The sequence below is a fragment of the Tinamus guttatus genome, unplaced genomic scaffold (assembly GCF_059628265.1).
Source record: "Tinamus guttatus ecotype Peru unplaced genomic scaffold, ASM5962826v1 Tinamus_guttatus_pri_ptg000198l, whole genome shotgun sequence".
Lineage (NCBI taxonomy): Eukaryota > Metazoa > Chordata > Aves > Tinamiformes > Tinamidae > Tinamus > Tinamus guttatus.
In genome coordinates this window covers 2093703-2114850 of record NW_028288732.1, presented here as the reverse complement: position 1 = coordinate 2114850, position 21148 = coordinate 2093703, and the positions used below count along the sequence as shown (strand labels likewise).

The window sequence follows — 21148 nt, the reverse complement described above, 5'->3', positions numbered from 1 at the left end:
GAAATGCAGCAGGCCTCTCTCCTTCCCTGTTCTTCCCTTTAGGGGCTCCTTTATTTTCCCCACATTGTGGAGTGGGGCTGCTAGATCTCTGTTTTACTGTCAGATGGTTTCTTAAGTGCCAGGAAGACACAAGTGTGAGGTCCTCTCAGCGGGTTCACCACAGCCACAAGCTGCCACTCAGCCTGACCCCTCGTTTGGTTTCTCTATCTGCTCCTGGCACTGTGGTGAGCAACACAGCTAATTACTGAAGGGTGGCTTTCTGAGGAAGATGGCTGCTTTCTTTTAGAGCTTTCTTATCACAGAGGGTTGCAAGTACCCAGGTAAGTATTTAATCCTCAGGACCTCGCATTGGCCTGAGAGCTGGGAATGGTGCCGCTGCATAGACATGTGCTTGCGTGGACACATTGGGACGACTGACCCAGGACACCTTTAAGTGACTTTAAGCAGTGTTTTGGTGGCCCACTCGTGGGCCCGTTGGTATATGTGACTGCTTCCTTCAGCTCGGCTGTGTTTCAGCAGGCTCTTGTCATTCCTTTCTATGGGGACCTGCCAGGACCTGCATTAGAGCCAGGTCTTTAGCAACCATTACCTCTCGTCCTAATGCTGGCCACCACCAAGAACATTTTGACCCATCCTCTTTACATCCTCCCCTCCAGTATTTGTACGTGTTGATAAGATCCTCTCTCACCTAATCTTCTCTTCTGTTGGCTAAACAGGCCAAACTCACTTAGCCTTTTCTCATAAGATAGATGCTTCAGTCCCTTAATCATCTTCGTAGCTCACACCATGCCTCTTATATCTTCTATTTTATAGGTCTTACCAGCTTGGTTGCCTCCATGCTATGCTGGGTGCTTCCATTTGATCATATAAGTTGCCATTTCTGGAATTATTGCCACAGGTCTCAAAATATGAATAGATACCCATATAAATGTTTCTTGAGTGTGGAAGTATGAGATTTAATACTGCTCCTCCACTATAGTTCTGGGAGGTTTATTTTCTTTTGTAGTAAAATCACTGTTGTTGCAATTTGTCTGACGTGCAAAGGCAACAAGTTTCCTACTCTTGGATAGCAAACATCATATAAAACTTCACTAGGTGAGATGAGACCATGTCTGGAATCATGCAGCTTCTCTTTGCTGTCATCTACTTTGCTCGACACCTTCCAGGTGAACAGTTCACCTTTATTTTCTTCTTTCTGTCGGAAGCCCTCCCATCTATACCACCTCACCTGATTTTCCCTGTCCCCTCTTGGATATCTCATCCTTTTGATAGCAACAGCTTCTTGGACCTGGTGATTTCACTGGCTGCTTCTAATCAGTGCTGATAGGAGAAGGGTCTCTAATACCCCTCTCAGCTCTAATTGCTGCATTACGTGCTGTTTAGCTTGGGGTATTTGGTCTCAGGATTTCAACTTACATTCCAAACTGTCTCCAAACATGGAAGTGGAGATGAGTTAATACCCAAAACTACCTCTACTAGTGAGTCTGTGATAGTCCCGTATTGTCTGTAAACAGGATGAGATTCCATCTGGTTAACCTCCTATATAATAAATTTATCTTTTCCTGCCAGCTGTGAGGCAGCAGGGTGCCTGAGATGCAGATCCTCACTGTGCTCCCCGCAGGCCAGGATGCTGCTCTTCCTCTCTAAACATGGATAACATTTCCTTAGTCTTTTGAGGATTGTTTCTGGGGATGAAGTGAGTGTGAGGGCTAATAGCACAGCAATACCATGGGCTGGGTTAGCGGAAGTCTCGTGGGAACACTCTTTATGTGGAATTTCTATTATTTTCTTGGACCAATCTAAAGGAGAAGGGATAATCTTATGAGATGTCAGGGACATATTCCCAGACAGGAACTCATAGAAATGGTTTGCTTCTGATATATCCAACCCTCAGAAGACACAGAGCAGCTTTGGATGCAAGGATTGAAAGGCATTTTTTCCCTCTGCCAGCCCTTCCCAGAATTATCCAAAGAGCCTCAAATTAACTTTTGACTTGATATTCCCTAATTAACTTTCTAAGTATTTTGTAGGGAAAAAAAGACCAATTTCTAAACTACAATTTACTGACGATTTATCAGCTTGGCATTTGGACATCCCTGGTTTTGTTTGGGCGAATATTCCCACCTACTTCCCTGACCAAACGTTAGCTCCCATTACACAACTCCAGGCCCATTGCTCATCCACCAGAAAGAGCATGGTGATATTGAAAAAACAACAAGATGTTCATAGGCTGCTTGGACAGTGATTGCAGGTTTATGTCACTCAGAGGGGACTCCTTTAGGAACAAGCCCTTGCATATAACGTTATTACGGCACAATATGGCTTGTTGTCCCCCAGAAAACAAGTCAAAGCAGTTTGCAGGCTGTACCCTTCCGTTCTCCATAACAAGACTGGATCTAAGAAGAATTACAATTGTTTTCAGACTTCCTTTAAAAGCCTTCAACCTACCTTTGACCTCAAATCCTTGTGCTCCAGATATAGCCCGGAGAATATTGTTCCTTAGGACTTCAGCACTAATTAATTCGCTTAAAGAGATTACTCAAATCTCTTAAACGAATACCAGACTAGGGTTTTTTTCATTAAGCAGAGGCTCTAAAATGACCTTGTTGATGAAGTCAGCAGGATCTAACCTCACAGATGGGAGAGGGAAGCCTCGGATGTAATTTTGACTCAGTAGGTATGATCGGGGTAAGTTATCGGACCGCCCTGCCTCTCTGCTTCCCTCGCTCTAATATCCCTGTGATGTGGCTTACAACCCGTCGCAGAAAATATCAAATATCCCAGGTCTGCAGGGGGAAGAGATAATATTCGGAGAAAGTTTGGGGGGCTACACACGTCCTGCTGTTTTCGTTCGCTAATTCTTTTGCTTCTTGCGCTGCTGCCTGATATTTTGTTCATCTCCGTGCCTGCACTGGGCTGGCTCGCCCAGCACCCTGCCTCCTGCATTAGTAAAGCTTGCACTGCTCAAAAGTGGCTTTAGCTTAGTGAGTTGGGCTCAGTGCACAGCTCCTTGGGCAAGTTAACATGCAGCTGCAGTCCCGTCTGCATCCTGCTTTTGGGTGACCTCCCTGCTGTGTCGCTAATGTCGGTTATTTATGTCTGACGTATATCTGTGCTGCTTTCTCTGAGCCTCCCTTAAGTTTCCAAAATAATTAACCATGTAAAGACAGGTTCGGGTTGGCTGTGCCGCAGACATTTTCTTAAGAACAATGGGTGGCTCAATGAGGTTTGCATTAAATATTTTGACATGGGGTTCTGGCCTGTGGTGTGGGTTAGAAACTTTACTTGTAAGGTGTATTGTGCAAAAGAGAGGTCATTCGATCAAAACTGTATCCCTTCAACCTACCTGGGTTTTGCTGTGGTGGTAGTTACTTTTGATCTTTAATAGCTGGCAAAATTTCTAGTCTCTGTCATGGAAACTATTTTAAATCAAATGAGACTTCCTAGACCTTTTTCAAAGAAATGAAAAATAAAATAAAATAAAGTCATCACAGGGGAAAATCCATCAAGATTGAGACATTTATGTTTATTTTCAAATCTCTTTGCCCAATTTCAGTTTAATTTGCTCATTTGCTGATCCTAATTTTCTAGTACTGTACTTACAATATCTAAGCAAATATCACTGATGTGGAAACACAGTGAAATTCTGAACTAGCTGGAACGTATGGTTTCCAAACTGTTGTCCGATTTGCTCCTCGGCCTTCCCTGTGCAATGGTGGGCTTGCCTTCCTCTTCTCTAAACACATCAGTAGCTAGTGAACACTGCTCACTTCCCAAGCCTCATGCTGCATTTCACTCCTACCATGGCTCATTATGGCAAAAGCGCCCACTTCCACTAAACATCAAGTGCACTTGACATGGGAATATAGCGTTTGCTCACTTCAGGCACTCCAGTGACTTCTTTACATGCTATAATTTAGTTTTCATTTCTTTTTTGTTTGATAATTTCCTAAAAGCACTTTGATAGCATGATGTGCAGCACAGAGAAATAACAAATAATTGTAGTTAACAAAATATTGGAATATTTCTCTCTGTGCATTCTAATCAGAATGAAGAAACTGTGCATCCTACACTCTTTACTTCTAATAAAAAAGACTTTTTTGGCTCCAATAGCCAAGGCTGCCATCTGAGCAGGCAGATGGAAAGCTGTGTCCCCATCACCCAGCACCTTGTTCCCCCAGCCCCGCTGCAGGGCTGGGTCTCAGTTCTTTGGGTGCAGGCGGGAGCTCCACTCTGTGGGATCTGTCCTCCTTGGTCCCAGCTGGGCTCCCCGTCTGAGGAGTGAGATAAAAGTGGCTCTGAGCCCCCCGCCTGGTGCTGAAAGTGCATCCCCAGAGGAGGCAGCTGAGCATCTCTTTGGATCTGCAGCAGTGGCTCCCTGGCCTCCACAGCTGTCCCCTTTGGTCCCTTCAGGGAGCCACATTTCCATATGCTAATGTCAGGAGAAAAAGAAAATTAATCCAGTGTCTTGCATACTCCAGACACAGATCTTTTTTTGTTTTGAATAAAAGATGAATATTAATCTCTTCAGGCCAGGCACTTTGTCTTCTAGCTTTTCTGCAAAGCACTTAGCATACAGCTGGTAATACAGAAGTAAATACTACAGATAATATATAATAGATAATACAGGTACATATAATATGGATAATATAACACGGTTCAGATCTCAGGAATCTGTTTCATTCCAAATGTTTATCTGTACGTTATGATGGGAAAAGTTCAGAGGAAAAATGCTTTCCCTGGAGTTAGTGCTGAGCCTAGCCTTGAGTAAGCTTGCAGTCAATAACCTGTTTTGATTTAGGCTTCCTAGTAATTCATGAGGCCCTTATTGTTCCTATTCCACCATTAAATCAGGGATACCCTGCCCAAGGGACTAGAAAATAAGTTTAACATACAGAGAAGCCAGTGAGAGCTCTTTAATCCTGCAAGGTAACACCATGTAATAGTCCAAGCCAGAAAGCAGCAATGAATTCTCTAGCCAGCAGAAGGCAAACAGATAAAGAGAACTTGAGAAAAAAAAAAATCCCTGCAGAAAAGAATATATTATTAACTGAAAAAAAAGTAATTTAGCAGAAAGGCAATGTTCTCATACCACCAAGCAAATCTAATACCAACTCTGCAAATCTAACATGATTTCTGCAAAAGCAGTTCAATCTGCAGTGTACTCTTTCAAGGCTGAGGCCGGGGTCCATGAAGTACAATGGAAATATTTCATCATCTTCAATAAAAGCTGGATGGGCCGAGGTTTGTCAGGGGCCCTTATTGTTTCTCCGCAATATTCCACTCAAACTTGCCATGGCGATTAAAGCAATTGCTAATTTCCACAACAATACAAGCAAATTCTCACAGCACGCTGCTCTGAAGCAGAACGCAGAGGGCACTGCTGGGTTTGCACCGGAGCCGTTCCCTTCTAGGGTGCCTTGAGCAAGAACCATCCTGGCTTCAAAATTCCCAGGTGGGCGGTAGATGAACTTTCTAAATGCCAGGTAATGGATAGCTGGACCCTTCCACCATGCTAACAAATCCTGGACGTCCTGAAGGAGTCACAAATAGGACCTGCTGCCCATCTTATAGCCACTGGCTTGGTGGCCATGGCATCTCTCATTCCCATAATGACCACTGGGCTTCATCTCGTTCTTTACTGCACTGATCAGCTGGAAGCAATCAGCTTCACTGCCGTAGCTTCTAAAGGCAAGTGCCACAATCCATGTGGAATTCAGCAGGCTTCAATAGACACGGAGCAGGTGACTGTGGCACCTTATTTCATACGAGACAACTGCAGTGCACCAAGATATCTTGGTCTATCATCTTTTTTTTGCAGGTGCTGACAATGTCTTCCAGTCATTTCAATAACTTTTTCATCCCCTGTTTCTTTCTCATAAAACCTAACATGATCTTAATTTTTGTTATTGTGCTACACCATTACCTTGCTATGTTCCTGGCCTCACACAGAAACTCTGTGGCAAGTGGCAATGTTTAAGTGTTCTTAAGTGTTCTTAACTTAGCCCGAAACTGGCTTGGAAGAAGCCACTGCAGTCTTTCCCTGAGCTGCCTAGAAAGAAAATCAAGTCAGAATCACATCTTCCTTGTGTGTCTACTTTTAATTCGGTATCAAAGTGTTAGTTTTACCATGCTTTGACAGAAAGGAGCATCTCCCATTTGTGCTGGGCGCAGTAGTGTTCTTGATGCTTTTTGCAGGTTTTCTGTAGGCTTTAGGGACACAAATTGTGGCCAAGCTTGTGTACTTCTACAACGTCTAAAGTCACAGCATTTTACTAAGCCACTGCAGAAGCTGTAGAAAACACTATAAACTCTATGTAAATGCTGCAGGCACGCTCAAGAAACTGCTTAGCACCAGGCAGGCCCCAGAGCAATCTCACTTCCTAAATGAGGTTGACAGTATTAGCCCCTTGGAGGGGTCTGGGATACACCCCTTGTCTGCTGGGACCCAAAATTAACACCACTGCTGCCAGCACCTGGGGAAGATGTCATCATGGCATCATTAGTCTCCTTTCCACTTATAAACTGAGGATTTCTGTAAAGGGGAAAAAAAAAGAAAAAAAAAAGAAGTGCTAGAAAAGGTACAAAATCCACTTATTTTTAAGTGGGATTATAGTCATTTTACAGCTCATACATTTGTAATCGCTGGCTATATTAATAAATTCTGTGCAGAAGCTTTCAGGTTTGAAGCAAGCCTCTTAGCCTATTGCTTTAGAAGGCTGCAGTCCAAAAGCTATTGATCTATTTATATAGATAAGCACCAAGCACAGTTATCAGCACCAGGGCAAGCACTCAGAAAATAAGATTCAATATAAATAATAATAATAAACAAATAAAAACCTAGGAAATGGAAAAGCACAGTTTGAAAATTAATTGAAATGTTGACCCAAAGAATAGCTGTTTATGTGCATTTCTGCAAAAGCAATTCCAAGAAAAGGGAAGAGCACAAAAAGTAAGTGATTTCAGAAGTGACAGATGAAAACAGACAAACAGCATTCATCTCAGAGGAGACGGACAAGGCTTAGAAAGGTGTGGGGATTAAAACAGGGTTCATTTTGTTTTGCTTCTAAAATGAATCAGTGTAGAAGACCCGAGCACTGTTATTGAAATCAAGACAGGGGAGAGTAGAGGGGCAGCAGGGGCAGACTTATTTTGCACCCTCCTTTTCTAAGGTCAAGAGAAGTTATGGCACAAACTCTGTTTGTCACTGTAAAGAACATCAAGACAGGACTATGTAAGTGACTTAAATTCAACCCATATTTCGCGTGTGGACCCTGTGCTATATGCAGAGTTACTTTAGTCCTGGGAAGGAGATCCCTGAATGGTGGCTTGCTGGCCAGTCCCCAGAAAGAGGCACATTTGAAGGTCACATCCACCCTCTGTCGTAGAGTTGGCAGCCTCCTTTCCAAATATTATTTAAATTCTAGCATCTCTTCAAAGCCCAGTGAAGACGAGGATCTTTGGCCACTTGGAGCTCCGTTCCCCAACAGTGAAGCCACAGCTCCAGCCCTAGATGCCTCATAACTCTCATTAATTTGACTCTTCAGCCCAAGCAAAAACATCAAGGCAGGTTCATGTTTGGTATCCATGAGTGCTGCCTCACCCAGTTCATTGCATTACACCTTACCCTTCAAAGCAAACCCCAGTCAAAAATGACCATGCTTTTCTTAGCTCCAGGTGACAATCTACAACAGCACCAAAAAAAAAGGGAGGAAAACAATTACAAAGATGACTACTTCATTTCATCCACTTTCGTGTATGTGGAAACATTAAGAGCCTGCAAAAAAATATATATATATATCACTTGGGAGAATTTGTTTCAAATTTTAGCCTGGGAGCCCAGGTCCTTCCAGAGAAGTTCCAAGCTTCGTCAGCAAGATTTAAACTTTTCATTAAATAAGAAAATAGTCTTCACTGCAGTCCCAAAGCAGTAAAACTCTCTCACAACTTATGCATTGCTTCCGTGAATTTTTGATGTGAATCTACATTGCTTGTACTTCAGTTGACTCATCCTAGAAACCCAGCGTCTCCTCTCCCCATAGGCAGTCTGAGCACACAGGGAACATGAGAGAGCAGGAATTTGGATAAGCCTGAACCTCATGAGTGCCCTGTTACAGCCACATTGCTGCAGCCTGCGTGCACCAGCCAAGCATGTGCAGTGACTGTGAAGGTCGTAGGACAGTTGATCTGGTGGTGCTAATCAATGCAGCACCACCGATTCGGTGCAGGGGCACTGACCCGCATCCAACCCAGTGATCTGTAAGTGCTAAGAGTTAAGATCCATGGGGTAGAGAATAGAGAGAGCGGGAAGACAGAGGCAGACAAATAGAAAAGGAAGGGAAGATCAGGGAGAGACAGCAGGTTATCCAGAAAAAAAAAAAAGATTTAAAAGAAAAAAAATGTACCTTGACAGAGAACATAATTAAATTGTGGAACTTCTTGGCCCCAGACCCAGAGAAGGTGCTGACAGAAATGGCTTGGGACAGAGGTTAGATGAGCTTCGTAATGTGCCAACCACAGGGCAGGTGCTGAGGTGCTGCAAACCAGTCACAGCCCCACGCAGGGCTGGGTGCCGATCCATCGGCACCGACTGGGCCTCTCACCCACCCCCGGGCACCCGAGCAATGGTCCAGCACCAGATTGGATGAATCTTGAGGTTCCTGCTGCCACTGGTGCTCCTTCAGGACCTTCGAGGTGGGATAAGCAGAGCCCGGGTCACGGGCTGAGATAATGGTGCCCAACTCCACTAAAATCAACAGGACTTCAGGATGCAACTAAAGAATTTCTGAGTATGATGCAAGAGGGAAAAAATGCTGCTGAATTTCATATGTGGCCCAAAACACCTCAGAGAGAGAGTGGCAGGTTAAAAATTGAAAGAACATTTAGATAAGAAGTAAAAATACTGTTGAGGAGTTAATCAGAAGTCTAGATTTAGCCAGATCTGCTCTTATTTAACCTTCAGAGTGAGATCAGGTCTCAGCCTTTCTATTCTTGGCAGCAGCTGATGAACATAATGTAACAAGGTATTCATAAACATCTGCCCAGTTCTTAGATTAATATGGGGAAGAAATAATGGAGGTCTTAACACATTCATATTTTCTAATTATGGCAGATGACTTTATTTTTAGAAATAATGGGGGAGGAGTGGAAATAGTCACTGACACCATGTCAATATATGTAATGAAATCCAATCATTTAATTGCATTACACTTGGCCAGGGAATCGTATCAATAAAGGGCCCTCCTCAGAGCAAGTCAGTAGTCAGTGCGTACTTCATATAAGAAAGCTATTAAGATGAATATTTTTCCAATGAATCATTGGGAAAATAACATATCGCTACATGATCTATTTGAATGGGTCTCACCACTACAGGGCCAGCGCTGCTGGTCAGGCTGTGGGCAAACTTGCCACCAAGACGAGGACCAACTCAACCCTCGGGTACTTGGACTGCATCTCTACTAGGAGATGAGGAGCTTGACCTCAGCGGCCCTGAGGAGCTCCACATCACTCTGCAAACAGCATTTTGTCCCCTGTTTGAAGGTGAAATGAGTTCTTGACTAGTTCTCAGCCCAGTGCTCAGCAGTGCCTCTACAAGGGAGATATAGGGGCACGTGTTGGCTGGCGCAGGGCACCCCTGTACCTGTTCCCTGGGAGGGTAACTGTGTCAACACATGTCCTGGCCCAGCCCTGCAGTTCCACCTCCCCAAAAACCCCCAGGGAGCTTCGAAGCAGGAAAGGTGAAGTCTGTTGCCTCCACATAGCTGTCGAGCACTCATGCTCCTTCATCATCTCTCCAGCCCTTCCTTGCCCCAGGTACTGAGGTATCCAAGATAATAAAATACACCTAGGCTGAAGTCTGTGCTATATTTTGGTTGTCACCAGCCATGGCTAAACCAGCTCATGCATCAGCTCTGCTTCATGAAGTGTCCTAGGCTTCCTCCTTTCTACAACCATAAAACATCGTCAGTGCTTCTGTGGGAATAATATCATGCTATACCACAGAAATAAATAAAGTGCAGTTTGAAGCCTTTATATATTTACTCCTCCTAAGAGAGGGGGAGATGCCCATAAAACTCCCATTAGGGCAGACCTGGCTGTTCTCATCATTTGCAGCTTTTTAGGTAAGCCCTGAAAGCAGTTTTTACTGCAAGGTGCCAGTGTCAGCGCTACGGAGCTGCTGGAGTTTAAGCAGACTTTGGGCTGACCGTGACTGTTTCTAAAAGTGTTAAAATGCATTTTGTAACATTCAGTTCAGGCAGGCAGCTAGGAAAATTTAGATCTGCTCTCTCAGATGTATGGAAAATAAATAAATAAGATAAAATGAATCTATGATTAGGGTGTGAAAGATGGTCTGCTACACACAGCAGGGCGTTGCTAGTAATTGTGCTCCTTATTCATTGAAGGAGGAGATCAGGATGGATGCTGAAAAGCAGAGCAAGCCCTCTGGTTCTTTCCTATTCTTCCAAAAATGCATTTCATAATGCAGTCAGATCTTCCAATGCCATTACTCTGAATTAATGAGAACAAGGCAAGATAATGCTACTATTTCCATTAATTATAGGCCCAGGTTTGTGCAATAAACAGAATTCATATCCCTATGGTGGTGCATAAGTACCAATAACTCAGGTGCTTCTTGCAGACCTGTGGTGTCTTCTTCACATTCTGCTTTAGAAAATTAGCAAACCTAAGGTTGACAGCTATGTGCAGCCTGGGGACATCAAATAAGCAACGCTTTTCACTGTCCCCAAGCGAGTGGATGCCAACTGTCACTCCCAGCTAGCAAAGGGGGTGACAACAAGGCTCCCTGCGCGAGCCCAGAGCTTTGCACCAGCAAACTGGTCTGGTTGGGGAGCTGTGCCACTCGGGCAGCAACATTTTCCAATAGCTGTAAAGTGCTGGTAGCAGAGCACTTTTGCCAGCAATATATTCCGGTAGCAAACCACTCCAATGGGATAAAGAACAAAAGGGAAAAGAAAAACTTATCCGGGACACGGTGCCAACAGTTGATTTTCCATTACTTACATATCTGCTATTCGCAGGGCTGCTGGTGTTGCATTTTAAGTATCCAGCTCAGGAGTTTAAACAGAAAGGCCATAAAATGCTTGACTTTGATTGAGTATTTGACTTGAGTTTCCATTGTGGCAAGAGGTAGAAATAAATGCAAGCACTACAAAGAAATCAAAAAGTAACTATTGGGCAAAGTGTCCCCCATTGATTTTTAAATCTTTATGCTATGATAGCACTTATAAATACTGAAAGTCTCTTTTATTTGGCTTACAGGAAGGTCAAAAGCCAGATTTTGAGTATTTTTCCTGCATCATCCCTACCCCTTCTTTACTTCTTGGAACATTTAAAAATGTTTTTTAATATAACCTTTTTCTTTTTTCTTTTTTTTCAAAATTGGATTTTTTTACATTTTTAAAAAATTCTGCTCTTTTACATTTCTGTGGTTTGCCCTGCCTAATTATGAGCACTTACGTGCAATAGCTTGAAGTGTTTTGTCCATGGACAAATAGTTGCATGAATAACAGAATTTCCAGATTTGCTCTAGCATGGCAGAACACAGAGCATAGAAAGTCGTCTGTTCTTGGTATGAGCAAGGGAACTCTGAATGCTCACTTTGTGATAGAGGAAAATCAAAATCCCGAAGCACATCACAGAAATCCTAGTCATTTTTTTATAGCAAACAACATAGATAAATATAGAAAAATAAAAGCAAGGGTAAGAATTTGGAGATAATTGTGCATCTTTTAGTCTGAAAATAAGTATGGGTGTAGGAGGAGGAGGGGGTCATGTCTCTTTCACAAAAAAAAAATTCTTCAGAAGCAAAAAGTACACAATGTTAATCCATTCTCACAGCAAGAACAAAAAATAGTGCATCAATTATTTGTCCTCACTAACTATCAAGAACAGGGAAAAATACTATCACATTAGTAATTTAATCTTCTTGTGCTTCTTGGATGCAGGACAATTGATTCTATCAATCTAGGGAAAATAAAAAGGATTTTGGGGGGCTAATTATTCAAGCTCATATACACTCAACTTATCAGCTGAGTTGGTCTCTCTACATAGGAGAAACATTTCCCGTTAAACTTTCCTTAGCTGCCTCCTTGGTCATAAGCAAGAAGAAGTAAAGCTCTTCTGTAAAGGTGCTTTTTAATGAGTTAAACACCAGCTGTATCCCACAGGAAGTGGAGATAGCCTTCAAGATTTCAAGGTCAATGAGAAAACACAGCTTCTTTGCTTTTGATTTCAAAGAAATTCCCGTGATTACTGGGGCTCATGGATCCTTTAGTCAGACCTAGGTAGGAGTAAAGGCCTTTTGTTGTTGGAGAGAAGATTGATAAAGGCTGGCCAAAAGATGGAGACTTTATAGAAAAAAATGGAGGATTGAGAAGATGAGGTAGTGCAGGTTTAATCTGGTGTTAACTATCTGAAGAAATTCCATTTGCATGATGTGCAAGGGCCTGGGGTCGATGGGGTCGTGCAAGATTATATGAAAAAAAAAATCCATCAACATGGCACTATCTTTCTCTTCTATCTACTGGGGTTCTGCCTCCATAATTCCCCAGCCCTTGCATCACCGAAGCGCCGTGCTGGCAAAACCTGCCGATAACATGAGCTGCTATTACCAATGCCGTGTGCTCTCCAACAAAACTGCATCCCCAGGCATGGCACTGCACATCCAGTGACAGAGATTCCCAGGCAACGAGGTAATGACTGTGTGCAAGTGCCCAAACAGGGCACTCAAATGGGGAGGCCCTTCTCCTTCCACCGTAGATACCCAGCACCAAGACACTGTTGCAGAGTCCTTAGACCCCGCTGGCAGCGAGGCAGAGAAGAGTGGGACACCTGAGCGGGACGCTCAGCCAGAGACACCCACGTATCTTCAGAACTTGCTCTCTGCCTTTTCCATCAAAAGCCTGACCCTCGGGCAGCAACGTGGTTGGTGAAACCGTCTATGCAGGAGAAGCTCCTCAGGGTCAGACCTCTCAGTCACTTTGCTAGATGTCCTTGCTGGCCATTTTGCACTTGGATTTTTGCACCTGGATGGGTGTCTTCCAGGAGCTACTACAAAACACCTTTCCCCAAAGGGACCAGCAGCTGCAAATCTATTTCTGAATCCTATATAATTTCTACATGTTGCTACTGCACACTGTTTTGCTGCCACTAGTTCCTTAAGGCAGTTTTGCTCGGTGCTACTTAAAAGGAAAATATTCACTGTGCCCTGGGGGAAATGAAGCATGGAAGTCCTGTTATCACTGACAGAAGTTTTGCCTCTAATTCCCCATCTGCTCTTCTGAATGTTAACCTCCTGTATTGGCACATAAGCTTAAATAATAAATAGGAGTTCCAAATAGAGAGCAACAAATTATTAGTCACCTAGGCTGGTGGTGTCTGCAGAAATGTGATGTGGGCACTCATATTTTAGAAGAGGGAAAATATACAAGAAAATAATGTTAAAGTTCTGTTGATGGAGGGAAAATGCTAACACAGAGTTGTACACTGTAACAAGTCAAAAACAGCTTTATCTTTTTTTTCGATTTTTAATCCATGTGAGATTCTGCACAGCTCCTCTTTCTTATCCCTTATTGTTTTTCATGTTTAGTGGCCAAATAAAATAGCACACAAAGCAACAAATCTGAGATGAGAATAATAATGTGATGCACAGTGTTAACTCTCTGGTTTGGGAAAAATCCATTTATCCTGGTTAAATGAAAGCTTAGCCCAAGTACTAACCCAAGTAATCATGATTAGGGACAGAAAAAGACATTCACCTCCTTAGAAACTCAATACTACTTAACTGTAATAGCACTGCAGTGACATTGTTCAAAACTGGACGCTTGCTGTAATTAATATAGATTATTGTCATGTGAGGAAAAGAGGCATCTGTACAACTTCTACCATTGCTTACATTTCTAGACCAGTTATTATACCAAAATAAGTAGGGATTTTGTGTTGTGGACATGATAATTTCACTGTTTGTAGCAATCTGTTGGCCTGAGAGGACTGCAGGGCTTTTGTTCCCTTTGGTGTTTCAGAACTATACAGAGGACATTGCGTATTGCCTTCTCTAATGGAGACTTAGGTTTTGTTCGTTCTCACTATCTCTTTTCCTGACCCTCAAGTAAAATTGTGTTTGTACTAAAAACCGTGTTACAAGAATACATCTATCCAGATCCCAGGCGTTCAAGCTGTTGAGTTTTAAGGAGGCTAAATTTGCATTCATGCCAGCCAGTGCATCATGCACTGAATCTATCCACAAAGCAGGTGACTTTGTGCTGACACCAATTTTTGATCTAATGCACTGTACTAGGCCCAGCTCCTCAGCCTTTTCTCGATAGTCTTTTGACTCCACCAGATTTCCCACCAAAATCATGCAACCATTTCTGTAGATTTTGTGACTGCCTTTCCATAATATGCAACCTTTAATTCTCCCTCATGTGTGTGCACATGATTATTACCTTTTATGTGTCATTCCCTATCTTTCTAATCCTCTTCTTTATTATAACTCATTTCATTTCTAACTTTCTCCAGGTCCTGTTCATCAGGCTGGATGGGATCTGGTTTTTAACTATGCCTGAATCCATCAGAAGTATTTTCTTCTTCTTACCCTTGCATCTTCCTTAAAGTAATCAGGATTTCGCTTTGCTATTCTGATAAGGCAGAAGATCTTACCAATAGGCAAGGCAAATGGGGAGTCATAGAAAGCACGTGCAAGAGGTCAGTGCTACACAGAGAAGTAACAATTTTATCTCTAAGTTAGACTTAATAGGCAATAGACAGCTCCTTCTACAGAATTACAGAAGAAAAAGTCAGGACAGTCACTCATACTGTGGAAATTACATGAAATCTATGTGCAAAAAAACGTATTTCCAGTGCTTTTCTGTAATATTAGGGGACAAAATTGTTCTGTGAATTTCATGATCATATTCGAACTGCTGATCATATCCGAATAACAATGTGCTCATTGCATGGTACAAGGATAAGAAAGCACCCCAGAGTAGGCAGCAACATTTAACCTTGTGTAATAAGTCACAAGGGAAAGGTGCTCATGAGATCTGAGCTGGAAGTTGGATGGGTGGATGTGCAGCAGCCACGTGGCGCAGGACTTGAGCTCAACCTCCTCCTGATGCTCTCAGAGCATTTACTGATGTGTTAGCTGTTCCTTTCACATCCCAGCATGTTTAATATATTTTTTTCACAGGCAAGGAAACCGAGGCCATACAAAAACGACTTGCTTAAACTGCCCAATCACTCTGTGGCAAGGCTTCCCAATCCTTTGCTCACTGTTTTTGATCAGATCTTTTCCTGAGTGACTTACACAAAGTCCATGAAAAGTGGTCATGTGTATCTGTAAATTAGCCTTACACCCACACGTAAGGTGGACAGCAGCCTGCTTTTGGGGGGCAGTGTGATTTTGATGGACTTGAGCAGCAATCTGAGCAAAGGGAAGAAGTGTCTGAAGAGCCTGTGCCTTGCCATGCAAAGGTCTTCAGAAGCATGTGATACTGCATGAAATCTAAGCAATGGTCTAGCATTCATCCACATCCATACATCTGTTAGCAATGCACACATTTGGTCAGCTGCAGCTTGCTAGATCCTTGTAAAAATTAACAAGCCACAAAGTGCCGGACTGCTGTACTTCACTGCACAGAATGAACTCAAGCAACAGCTAAAGCTGGGGAGCAGAGGAGGGAAAGGGAGGAAGAGGAGGCAGACAAAGGCAACATAAGAATTGCATTTATTTTTTAATCCCATCTCTTTCAGTGTCTGTGATGAGCGCTGTAACCAAAGGAATCTAACTGAATTAGAATTTCAATATGTCCTGAGCAGATTGCAGCCATTTCCATTCATGAGCAGCACGTCCCAGCTGTAATTGCCTGCTTGCTTATCCGCACAGCTCTTTACAGCTAATCCAAATGTGGACTCAAAAATAAATAATGACAGAGCATTCACTTTCCCCTGGGCAGTAGTTTTAGCATCACCCCTGCTGTCACTTTGTTCCACCTGCTGCTCTCGATGGCATAGGAGCTGACTCAAGGCAGATAAAAGATGATTGACCCACTCAAAGAATTAGGTGGCGGGAGAAGGGGGGGAAACCACTCCTGCTGTATCTGCCCTGGTTGTTGGAGCTTTTCCTCTGGATGCTGCTGTTTATCTCCTTCCCGCGTTCTCCTCTCACTGCTGTCCCCAGCTCCACCTTGCTGTGATCTGCTTCTCCTCCGACACTTCCCCAAGGGACCTCAGTGCTGTCCCCTTCCCATATAGCTCAGGACAAATCCTCGCCATTTGCTCCCACCCCAAAACTCAGTTGTCGTGCTTTTCTGAAACGAAGCACTCTTCTTGGGGTCATGTGAAAGCCAGGTGGTCACGGAGGTGGTCTCCTTTCCATGAAACTTAGGCAAGATTCTGCCTTTGCTCTGTGACATTGGAAATGGTTTGACTTGACTCTTCGCCATCCTTCCCGGTTGTAAGGAATATTGTCCATCTTCCTTTAGACTGTTTTCACCACTATGTCCAGTCTTGGATATTTATTCCTCTGACTGGAGCACTGACATTGCAAGACAGCTTTGCCACAGACTTCCCAGGAGACTTTGGCTTAGTGGCTTGGCACCCTCTGTGCCTCTGCTCATCATGGGTACAAAGACATGTTTGTTGCTTTGCAGTCTGCCCTGTCTGCTTTGCATGACTCTATGAGTCTGCTTTGCAGGACTCTGAGATGACAGCAATGCAGGGACATCCAGTCGTTAAGAGGAACCAGTCACCTGTAGAGTCAGGTGACCCTTAACTCCAGGATATTTACGGGTGTCCAGCTCCTGCTATGCCCCCTATTATTTTTAGAAATTATCATCTTAGTGTCCAAAAGAAACTGAGCTTTCCCTAAGATCAGGTGAAGTGCGTGCCTCCAGAAGCATACCTGGGGAGAAGGTTGTTCCCTCTTGACAACTATCAAGGAGACGACCTTCAATGCAGATCTGGAGCAGGAAACATCCCCCAGCACCTAGAGAGCAAGGCTGCAATGAACCTCCATTCCATTTCCCTTCCCCTGTCCTCTTCCTATTCCTCACTGTGTTTAGTACAGCATGATCACATGAGGGAGACCACTATTCTGTCACCCACCTGCCCTTAGCCAGATGATGTGGTCCAAGGTAGCATAGCTTTTCTGGTGCAGTGCAGTGCCTAAGTTCATACATCCCTCAGCGATTATGGAGATGTATGCTAAGGTTTAAAGGAACCTCACGCCAGGTAGCACAGCACTTTCATTGTCTTCGTTCTCCCCACTCCATCTTTCCTTATCCTTAGGGTCTTTGGCAGAGCAATTCTCCCTGTCAGCCTCTCCCAGCCAGACTGCTTTGGAGCACATTGCAGCGGGACGACCCAGCGCCTGCCACCGCTTCCCCCCTCCCAAAGTCGGCCCTCTTAACAAGCAGCCTGTGCCCTTTCCTGAACCGAGACAGCAGCTGAGATGATGAATATAGCGCTTGTCCAACATGTCGCTTGCTACGTAAATTCAAATTCATTTACAACTGACAAAGCACAGAAAGCTAAAAATGTCTGCAGAGTCCTGGTGGGCAGAGGGGCAATTATCCCCAGCTATTCCTCAGGAATGCTGATCCTCGGTGACTGCAATGTGCCAAGGGAGCCATTGCCTTGTGCTTGGACTGCAAATGCACCAGCACCAAAATGGGATGGTGGAAAGAAGAGTTAGCTTGTCACTAGATGTTCTGCTACCTGGAGCTTCTTCAGCTTGAAACCCAGGTGGAGAGCTCAGCTCTGAGCTCAGGGGAGATTTAGAAGCAGGGCCAGAAATAGAAGTGAAATCATTAATGCAGCATCATTAGCCATCAGTCCCCCAAAGCTCTTGTCAGTAAGTTAACACCAGCTCCCCGTTGTCCAGTTTTTCCTTGCCATAATGAAGACCCCCAGTTTCAAGGTCGCCTGTTGGCTGGATTAGTCAGTTAGCATAGCTGGAGCTCCTGAGATTCTCCAAAGAGAGCAGTTATTTATGTTGCTCCCTGTCCCACTGTGTGCCCATTAGCTCACATTACAGCAAGGTCCAGTCATGAGGCAGAAATACTCCATCTGATATTGCCACTGGTGCTTCACGATTTAGTGTTGCCACTGCCAGGGCGTTAAATGTTCCCTAAGTGGTAGCTATCCTGCACTAATGCAGATGCATTTCTTTTATGAGTTAGTTTATTGCCTTCCTTCTTAGTCCATGCTGGCTGTTCTGCTGCTTCCCAGCTCCCCTGATTAGCAGTGGTGCTTATTTACTATTATGGCCACAGATAGGTAGAATTAGGGCCAGCAAATATTGTGTTCAGATGGACACCTGCAGGGAAAACAGCTATTCTGACAACAGAAGAAACACTCCCCTCCAAACTGGATCAGAGGAGGGGAATAGACAATCAGGTACTTGCCTGGTTTCTCTTTTGCATCTTCAGGGCACTACTAGTTAGTGAGACCAACCCTGGTTCCTGCATGCAGGAACTTTGGTGTCACACCAGACCTTCTTCCACGCAGCCAGGGCCCAGCTCCCATCCTTCATTGTGCTATACTTCTCCCTGCCCTATAGTTCAGCAAAGTCACAGGAAAACACACAGACTTGGCTGTGGATAGGACTCATCAGGGCATGAGGTCTAGCTGCCTGTTTCAGGAAACTCGCATCAGACTGTACCATCTTCCTCCCCAGGCAGCCTTGGATGCCTGGTTTCAGTCTCTTCCTTTTTTCACCGCACTATTGGCTAGGCCCATCCTGAAAGCAACCATCTGGCCATGAAAGAAACTCAAAGAACCTCAGAAATCTCACATCACTGAACAGCCAGCAGATGGATAGTAACCTGCCCATAGGACTATTCCCTCCAGGTGCCTAATAGTCAAAAACCATCTTGAAGCACCTTTTCCACATTGTTTTTAGCACATATTATTGTGACTTCAGGTGCTCGTTTTGCTCATATAAGAGCAGAATCCACTTTTACTTTAAAGACCAGACAACCCGGGGTGTAATGAGTTTCACACCCTTATTGCTTGTTGCATGAGAGAAGTAGCATGTCAGAAGGTGACTGAGGTGCATTGGGTTAAAAAGAAGTTGTATTAGTTGTTTCCAAAAAAAGATACAGGGAGTGTGGAGGGAAAGGGCTTCACAGCTGTGCCTTGAAATTAACTTTGGAAAAGAGAAAGACACCTGAGTGTGCTAACTAACTTGTAAAGCAGCACACAATCCTGGAGGCTGTAGCCATTCTGCACTGAGTCCTCCTAGGCCTTCAAAGAAGGGTCTTGGGAAGTCCATATCATTGCTCTTGCACTGACAGCTACTCCTCCGACCAAAAGGAGACAGGGACTTGAGTCGTCTCAATCTGTCCCCTGGGGTGGCTGCTATGATGTCACCGGTGTTACAATTTTACACAAGATTAGGCATGTAATCGCGTGCTAAATAGTGACTGTTAGCTTAGATTGCCCAGCTAACGAAGCAGGCAGCATTAATGACATCACATATGGACTGCTCCAAGGCACTGGCATTGTGAGAGACTCTGAAATCGCTCTAACTTTGGGGGGAAGAAAGATACCCCTTTTGCTCCTCTTGCATCTCCTTGCTGGGGCAGAACCTCTCCAGCCCTGGTGCTGCCCCTCTGGTGCTTCGGGGATTTGCTCTGGAGTTCATGACTCTGCTTTGCAGACTCAAACAGGCAGCAGATGCTGCTGATCACTCTAATACGTGCTCAGGTTTACAGACTTGTTTCAGGCAAAAGGCCCTGAGGACTTCATGTCCAGTGACGATTTTCCACCCCAAAATACTACCATAAAAATTGGATGTTCCTATTATGTTTTCTTAAATTATCGATTATATTTTGTTGATGGTGTTGGTTTGCAATGCTGAGTATATCTAAGCCCAGTTAGCTAGGATTAGATCTTATCAGAGTGTCTAAGAAGATCTGCCATTTCTTACCTCAGCCATCTCCATTGCTTTACATATCACTCTGAGTTAATAAAAGATCCATCTTCAGAGCTCACCAAGCACGGCCACAGGGGACTTGGCACGATGGACATGATGTGGTCTGTTGCTGCATTTGCAATGTGCAGTGACAGCAATTATCCCTCTTCCCCCAGGTCCTTCCATCGTCCCACTGCAGCGAGCAAACCCAACACTGGGCAACCCTCTAAGATGTTTATTTGGACCAGTGGCCGGAGCTCTACATCTTACAGACATGATGAGAAAAGGTAAATGGCATCGCTGCTGATTGTCTCTTATGGGTTTTCAATTTTGGGGAGGATGACCTGCAGCCTCTCTTCCCTGGCAGCACTGGGAGAGGGATGCAAGGGGTGTCCCCCCTTTACCTCTCACTCCTCCCAGGTATTGCTCCACTGAGAACAGGACCAGCTGGCAATGTCAGGGCTAAGGTGCCAAGCCAATGAAGAGTGGAGGGATGATGCTAGAGGCATGGCCAATGTCTTCCCTGCCCCCAGGACAGTAGCAGCACGCAGGGAGCAGCTCTGAGGCTGGCACACGCTGCACGTTGTCCAGCACACCAATCCCCAGCATCGAGCGGGCAGCCCCAAGCCTGGCAAGGACTTTATGCCCCCTGCAGGTGCCAATTCCAGGCACGGGCAGTCGCCCATGCTCACCTCTTCAGAAGCTCTCGCACTCGGTACAACTTTCCTGCTTCTGGATGACGCACCCGGCTGCCGGAGATGTTTTCTGCTTATTTGCGTGTGTGTGAGCGTGCGTGCGTGCATTACATCCTGCAGTAGCTGGCTGATGACAAGCAGCATGAAAGTGAGCTGATTACTGTGCTGCCAGCCCACTTCAGTGGCGTTGCTGGAGGGAAAAAGCTGGAGGAGGCCGAGGAATAATGTGAATCACTGGATCTCCCAAGGGAGCAAGGAGTCACACAGAAGAGAAGGAAAGGGGAGGAGTGGTTTTAGGTCCAAAGACAAAGACAGGATTCAGCTGGGAATGAGTGAAGTTAAATATCACTGATGAAAGAACAATTGCCTGTAATGCCCACACTATCCTTCCAAAATCTCTCTCCTTCATAATGAGATTTGCTGGACAGCTTGCCTTGTCACAACTGGACACATTTCCCTTTCTTTTCTTCTTCTTCCTCCTACTCCCCCTTGCCTCCTCTCCTCACGTCCCCTTCCA

At 44.4% G+C, this 21148-nt stretch overlaps 1 protein-coding gene across 5 annotated transcripts in view; it reads left to right on the top strand.

Annotated features, from left to right (window-relative positions):
- The window catches only part of LOC104568668 (calcium-activated potassium channel subunit beta-2), a 124642-nt gene that overhangs the window by 88949 nt on the left and 14545 nt on the right, over positions 1–21148 (top strand). For 4 of the 5 annotated variants that reach the window (XM_088523899.1, XM_088523900.1, XM_088523898.1 and 1 more), the window contains exon 2: positions 20113–20223. In XM_088523899.1, coding sequence (XP_088380025.1) covers positions 20113–20223 — 111 coding nt within the window. Of the gene's footprint in view, positions 1–2616; positions 2689–20112; positions 20224–21148 lie in introns of those variants that run through there. The other variant, XM_088523901.1, reaches the window with a different exon arrangement.